This window comes from Zingiber officinale, chromosome 7B, assembly GCF_018446385.1.
Source record: "Zingiber officinale cultivar Zhangliang chromosome 7B, Zo_v1.1, whole genome shotgun sequence".
NCBI classification, from domain to species: domain Eukaryota; kingdom Viridiplantae; phylum Streptophyta; class Magnoliopsida; order Zingiberales; family Zingiberaceae; genus Zingiber; species Zingiber officinale.
The window spans coordinates 94,277,508-94,284,601 of record NC_055999.1 but is presented as its reverse complement, the minus strand read 5'-3'; the positions used below and the strand labels follow the sequence as shown (position 1 = coordinate 94,284,601).

Below are 7,094 nucleotides of genomic sequence, written 5' to 3'. Positions count from 1 at the left end.
TTGAAGCATTTGAAAATTACTAAGAATAGTGGAAGTCATGTTACAGTGTACTGTGACAGTCAAACTGGTATAACTTTTTTTTTAGGATCCCGAATATCATAACAAGGGCAAGCATATAGAAATTAAGTATAATTTTGAAAGGAATATTGCTGATAAGAAAAATAAAATTCTTGAGTATCTCTCTACACGTGTTATGCTTGCATATCATTTTACCGAGTTATTGACTAAAGAGTCATTTTAAGGGTAATGTGAAGTCTTTGTAACTTCGTAAAATGTAACACATTATAAAATATCATGATATATTCAGTGTATATATTGTTATTACATTTTCGATAACAGACTTGATGAGCATGTTGGCAAGTTGAGATTGGTCCATTCACATGGACAATCATCTCTATTTATTAAGTATAAATAGAGGTAAGATCATTACTTATGGGACAACTTATATAGCTATAAATAGAGACATTCTCATAAGTTTGGGTCACCTTGATAATTATGTCAAGATGAGATCATTTATATATTAATAATGATTGGAGTAAATAAACTCACTATTTATTGAATATGTTAAATGCCAAATTGGAATTTATAACTTGAATTCAAGATTAGGCATTAGGTATGTCTAGATCAAAATCTATAAAATGTTAAATTTTGAGAAAAACATTGACTCTTTATTGATAAAGAGAAAAACATCAAAGCATGTGACTCATAGCATGTGTTATGGCGACAATAAAGGTAGTAGGAGAATGAATCCTTGCTTCTCTACTATGTGAAACATTTGAGATTATAAATTAATCTTAATTTTACCCTAAATGATTATTTAGTTGTGTACTTGAAGTTCTTACCAATGTCTGCTACTTTAGCATCTATACTATTGACTATAGATGATTTAGTTTATGGAGCATAACTAGGAAAATAACTGATTAGAATGAATAGATTCTAAATAAAAAGGAAGATTAAAATTGATTTACATCTTTGACTGGTTGACTAATTACATTTTTTGTTGAGTACTTAAAATATAATTATGAATAATTATATTGATTAGAGATGTTGAACATGTTCTCGACATAATAGTCATTATGAGGGATTAGATATATTCATATTGATATAATGATTTAATCTGTAGTAAATGCAAGTTATTGATTTCTCTGATTAGCTTGATAGATTAGCTAAGTGTAATAACTTTTTTAGTAGTAATTGTTTAATGTGCTTACTGTCACATGAACTATTTTTCCTGAAGTATGAATTGAATGTTCTTACATGATCTTTGCGACTAGATGACCTTTATGTATTGACTTGGATGAGTGAGAGATGTTGGACGTGTACAATGAATGCACACGCTAAGAAGATGAAAGAGCACTCATTGCTCTTTATCTTCCATTATTATGTGCAATTAGAGCATAAGTTACCAATTGCTTTTCCTATATAAACGTCTAAGGCACTCAAGAGACAAAGTGAAGATGATCCGTTCATTAGAAAACAGGTAAAGAGAACATCAAAGGTAGATCCGCTACCTTAGCGGCCTCCCTAGTGCCGGCCCAGGTAAAGAGAACATCAAGAAGATAAGGAATTTGGTTCATAAACTTGCAAGGGTGGTTGTCTGAATTATTTTTAAAAAAAAATATTCAGTTCTAATTTCTAAGGCATGATGTGAAGATAAGAGATAAGATGAGTCCTCATGGAATGACGAGGGTTCAAATTTCTCATTATATATATATATTACTATTTTATTAAAAAATTAAAAATTTCTCCCTTTTACTTACTAACTTTGGTGAAGCCTAAAATGAATTTAGGTTACTATCATTTTTTCTATTAACACTAAAAATAATTCTAAGATTTATTAGTAATTCCACAAACGAAATAATCAGTGATCTAGAGTTCGAGACTCAGCTACGACGTATTATTATGAATTTTTCTCATCATTAATTTTCTCTGGTTGTTTTGTATAAAAAAATATAGTTTTCTTTAGTCCCACATCTTAGAATTGACAACATTATGATCAAAGAATCTTCTATAAATATTTTAGGCCGACGATGTTAAAAAATATACTTTTCTTAGTTTCTTTTACTAAGATAAGTATAATATTAAATTAAAATAATTTTTTCACAGGGAAATCCGTTAATTTTCTTAGAAAATCCAAATAATTTATATATTATTATATCTATCATTATTTTTTAAAACTAAAATAAAAATATAATATTTCTTTTTAAAAAAAAACTAATTACCTTTTTAATAAAAAAACACTTTTTAATATTTAGTAAAGCTGCCAACTGAAAGCATAGCGCCTACTTACAGAAACAAAATCTTTGTTTTTTTTTTCTTTGCATGGATGCTACGGTGCAGTCTCTTCTTCCGCCACGTAGTCCGCCATTGCTCCTGCCTTCTTCCACCTCCACCTACATTTCCTTTCATCCTCATCGTTTTAACCCAGATTTTTCAGGAAAAAACCATCCCTCCTCGATCTTGTTGCGCTGTGGCAGACATTTGGCCATGGCGGACGATCACGAAGACCAGACGCAGCAAGGAGGTGGAGAAGGTAGCATCAGCAACAGGAACAAGAAAATAAGGCGCGGCGCGTACGGTTGGCTCCGGTACCGTTGGGTACGGGAGTTCGTACGCGACAAGCAGCGCCGCCTGGTGGAGGTCCCCTACAGCGCCACCCTAGCGGACACCTTCAACGCCCTCCTCGCCAACCGCGTCTCCGCCGTCCCCGTCGCCGCCCCGCCCGGCCAGTGGATCGGCGCGGGCGGCTCCATGATCCTCGAGTCCGACCGCGCCACCGGAGCCGTCCGCAAGCACTACATCGGCATGCTCACCATGCTCGACGTGCTCTCCCACATCGCCGAGCTCGGCGACCACGACGACAAAAACCTCGACTGTTGGATGGCGGTCCCGGTCTCCACCATCATCGGGCACTCGCTCGAAAGCCTCAGCCTATGGACTTTGAATCCCAACACCAGGTAAGAACTCTGTTTTATAAATACACCAAAAACAAGCCACGCCTACTCGAGTTCATGCTCATTGATTCTGAACATATTGTTTGCTTCAAATTTACAGCTTATTAGATTGCATGGAAACGTTGAGCAAAGGAGTTCACCGAGCTCTGGTTCCTGTCGAGAGCCAAACGAATCAGGCAGTATCGGTGGAGCTCGTCGAGGAGTCCCCGGGCTACAGAATGCTGACACAAATGGACGTGCTGCGCTTCCTGAGAGAACAGAAAATTGATCTGAAGGAGATCTTATCGCGAAGTGTCGCGGAGCTCGGAGCGATCAGCGAGATCGTTTTCGCGGTAGGGAAGCACACAAATGTGATGGACGCAATCAAATCTATGAGAGCTGCAGGGTTGAGTGCTGTTCCTGTCGTCGAAGATCTCCTTGGCGATCAGATTCTGCAAGATGTAAGTTCTCAGTAACAACTCAGTTATGACACCTGCAATAAGTTTCTCCAATTTTGGCCTAACGACAATTACTTTCATTTATAAACGTGATTGGTCTTGTTCTATTTCACTTGAGTTGCAGGGAAAGGGAAAGAAACTCGTGGAGACATTTTCAGCAACAGACCTGCGGAGCTGCCCGATTGCTCTGCTGCAGTCATGGCTATCCATCAGTGTGACCCAGTTCAAAGAAAGGCTCTCTGTCAGGGCTAGTAACGCAACCAGTGCACCCATGGATAGGGATGATCCCGGCGCAGCAACAAGGCGACTCATCACTTGCTACCATGAGACAAGCATGCTCGACGTGATCGATTCGGCTGTGTCGAACCACGTTCACAGGCTGTGGGTCATCGACGAGGAAGGATCCCTGAACGGTGTCGTGTCACTTTCGGACATGCTAAGGGTCGTAAGGGACTCTGTTTTGGTAGTTGAACAAGAGCTCCAAGTTGCCATTTCATAAGAACAGCTGGCCTGTTCAATAGTAAACAGGGACACTCACTCAGCTAAGTTATGTTATGTTTTGTTGAGGTCACTCACTCATGACATAAACAGGAACTTTCCATGTCTTACAAGAATCTGATTCCTTTAAAAGCATCAGCCTGTAAAGAAAAGTGCCTATTCGACATGTTTTTTTAAGTAAAGAGACCAATAAGCTATATAATTATCCAATCAAAGAGTGTAGAAAGCCAACATATGCTTTCGGAGGGAGGAAGTTGTCTGCATCACTTTGATTCCCTTTCCACATTTCCTGTTTCATTATGATGAAGGTTTGCTTGTATGTTTTGCTTTTGAACTGTGGTGTTTTGACAAAAAGAGGGCATTTCAAAGCTGCATTGCTTAGTGGCGAAGAGTTAGGAAGGCAAGAATGGCAAGCAACATGTGAAGCTTCAGTGGATTCAGCTCAGCCAAATGGAAAAGCACTTCATGCCCACACGCCTCCTTAAGTGCGCTTAAATTGCGCTCAATATAAACTTGCAAGAATTGACTACGTAATTGATCAAGGATCTATGCATATGGCACATGGATAAAGGCACTTCCAATCATTTAATAATTGTATTTCTTTCTTTTACTGATAAACTCCATCTTATTCTCTGTTTCTGAAACTCTGATTTCTTCTTCTTAATTCACTTTTGCCCTTACTCATCCATATATATATAGAACATCAGATTGAGCTCGTCCAAATCACTTGGCTTCTTCTTTCTCCTTTTCTTCCAACGCCGAGTAAATCCGAAACAGAGAAAGCAGAGATGTTTTGTGGATTACTACTAGGTGGAAACTTCTCCAAGAAATGGTGAGAATTGAACTCTCTTTTCATGGTTCTCATCTTGTATAATTTCTCTCATGGCTTCTTGGGTGGGTTGGTGCATGGCAGTAAGCAGGCCTTGAAGCTCATAAAGATGAGGATCGAGCATATCAAGAGGAAGAAGCAGGCGGTAGTGTGCATCCTCAAGAAGGACATCGCCGACCTCAGTGCCAGCGGCCAGAAAGCCGTCGCCTTCAAAAGGGTTGAATTCTTTAGTTTCTTCTTCCTGTTGTTACATATATACCTTGGTCGCTTCTTGTTGCATGAACAAAGTTGCTGCTGAAACAGATGGATGCGCTCATCGTTGAGATGAACCTGGCATCATGCTACGAAATGATTGAAGGGTTCTGTGATTGCATCATGAATCAGCTTCCAATCCTGCAAAAGACAAAGTATTAGAACAGCGATCTCCTTGTTAGGTTTCAGTAGGCTTTCCAACTTCCACGTTGCTTTATCTTCCTCACTTCATGAGCTCTTTGCTCGTTTTGATATACAGAGACTGTCCTGAAGAAGCCATGGAAGCAGTTTCAACCCTGATTTTTGCAGCTGCAAGATTCCCAGATTTGCCGGAGCTGTGTAAACTGAGATCTCTATTCGCAGAACGATACGGGAATTGCAAGGAGTCATCTGTGAATCCTCAAGTACTAACCTTTTTATTGGTAGATCTCCATTCTTTCACACTTTCTAAAATTCATAAATTTCCTGGCAGTTCGCTGAGAAAACAAGAAACAAAACTTTTTCGAAACAAAAGAAGCTCGAACTGATGGAAAATATTGCTGGTGAATTTGATCGACCAACCCAGAAGGAGATTAATGGCTATAATTTAGCAAGTGTCGAGTTGGTGCCAAACGAAATTCATGTGATTTCCACAATCAAAACCAGCGACGACTCATGTGATCCGAAAGACATAGAAGCTTGCGAAAATGCAAAAATCTCGACAGAGGAGCAGCATGAGATGGATTGTAGCCCAGTGGATAAAGAAGTTATTTCAGTAAAAACTTCGAATGCATATGTAACGAACAGAAGAGTGCCGAATTTAGACGAAGAGATTGACAATGAGGAAATGCATGTAGGATCGGATGAAACTGGTCTCAAAAACCAGCTAGAAAAAGAACTGAACCAGAACAGGAGAGGAAGATACTTGAATCCACCTTATCGTATTCAGCCAAAAATCCATGACACTTCAAACGGGGTTGAACTTCACATCGAGAAGCCAATGCTCCTTTCTTTAGATCAAGCAGCTGCGAAGGATGAGGAAGAAATGGCCTTGGATAAGCTGCTGCAGCACTACAGCAGAAAAGGGACAGATACGGAAGCCACTGAACTGGATGATGGCGGAGCAGTCAAAAAAGTGCCTCCTCCACAAAGAACTTTCTCATTGCCGCACGAATCACGCAGTCCATCCGAAGCTAAAACGCATGTTCGAGGAAAATCGTTGCACTCGGATCCACTGAGTCCCAAGCGCGGCCGTGTTCATCCAAGACTGCCAGATTATGATCAGCTGGCGGCAAGGTTTGCTGCGCTGAAGAATGGTCGAGGCGCCACCATTCCTCATATGAATGTGTGTATTTAAAATATGAAACGCAGACAACAGGCAGACTTGTAATTTTTAAATATGTTTATTTAATTTCTTCCTGATGATAGAGTCTGATCCGTTCTCCGATCAAGGGATGGGGTTGGATCTTTGATGTATCCACAGTCGAGCCCTTTCGGCTTTCGGTAGGTCAGATGTGTGTTTTTTTTTCATAAGGAACACTATCTAATTGTCATATTTTTTTTTTTACTATTGTAACTGTCATGCCCCACTCAAGGTCTAGTTAGTTGGATTTAATTTGGATGTGACTCATATTGAGCTCGGTTAATTTGACTTTGAGTTTGATTGTGAATTGACTGATTCAACCCGACTGCATCCTAGGCTTGATTGACCAGAGCTAAAGTTAGAAGAGCTTGTCGATTGAATTTGAGTTGTCTCGAACGGATCAAAATCCATATTAATCGAGTTATGAACAAACCACGTGATCCTTGTTATCTCCGAACCATTAAAATCTAAGAGCTTCTGCAATGAGCGTTAATGTGAAACGTTAATATTAACGTGATACATTTTTATTGTCACTATAGCATTAACACGTTATTAAAAAATTATTAACACGTTCGAGTGTTAAAAGCGTTACAGATGTCCTAATAATCTTCCAACAATCATAGTCTCACCGTATACTCGCAAAAGAATATATTATGGATTAAAATGAGATTATATTTCATTTTGAAGGTGAGGAGTCACCTGTTGCCTGGTTTTAAAGTTAGGTGGAGTAATAGTGATTGACATATCATCAACATCTCAAACCTCTAAATGAAGGGGAAATA

The 7,094-nt window shown here is 39.1% G+C and overlaps 2 protein-coding genes across 2 annotated transcripts; both read left to right on the top strand.

Moving 5' to 3' along the window:
* The first annotated feature begins 2,487 nt into the window (after positions 1-2,487).
* On the top strand, positions 2,488-4,141 carry LOC122004553 (SNF1-related protein kinase regulatory subunit gamma-like PV42a). The gene is made up of 3 exons (XM_042559422.1): positions 2,488-2,957; positions 3,055-3,394; positions 3,516-4,141. Exons 1-3 carry the CDS (start codon positions 2,488-2,490, stop codon positions 3,888-3,890), a joined length of 1,185 nt encoding a protein of 394 aa, XP_042415356.1. The 3' UTR covers positions 3,891-4,141.
* A 162-nt stretch (positions 4,142-4,303) lies between these two features.
* Positions 4,304-6,516, top strand: LOC122006350. Its single transcript, XM_042561822.1, has 5 exons — positions 4,304-4,721; positions 4,803-4,935; positions 5,022-5,125; positions 5,230-5,374; positions 5,443-6,516. The coding sequence occupies exons 1-5, from the start codon at positions 4,678-4,680 to the stop codon at positions 6,304-6,306; spliced, it is 1,290 nt and encodes a 429-aa protein (XP_042417756.1). The 5' UTR covers positions 4,304-4,677; the 3' UTR covers positions 6,307-6,516.
* Positions 6,517-7,094: the final 578 nt, after the last annotated feature.

Coding starts and splice junctions, on each gene's coding strand:
- LOC122004553 (XM_042559422.1), top strand. CDS start 2,488: ATGGCGGACGATCACGAAGACCAGACGCAGCAAGGAGGTGGAGAAGGT. Junction 2,958..3,054: donor ACTTTGAATCCCAACACCAG/GTAAGAACTCTG, acceptor TCAAATTTACAG/CTTATTAGATTGCATGGAAA. Junction 3,395..3,515: donor GCGATCAGATTCTGCAAGAT/GTAAGTTCTCAG, acceptor CTTGAGTTGCAG/GGAAAGGGAAAGAAACTCGT.
- LOC122006350 (XM_042561822.1), top strand. CDS start 4,678: ATGTTTTGTGGATTACTACTAGGTGGAAACTTCTCCAAGAAATG. Junction 4,722..4,802: donor GGAAACTTCTCCAAGAAATG/GTGAGAATTGAA, acceptor GGTGCATGGCAG/TAAGCAGGCCTTGAAGCTCA. Junction 5,375..5,442: donor AGTCATCTGTGAATCCTCAA/GTACTAACCTTT, acceptor ATTTCCTGGCAG/TTCGCTGAGAAAACAAGAAA.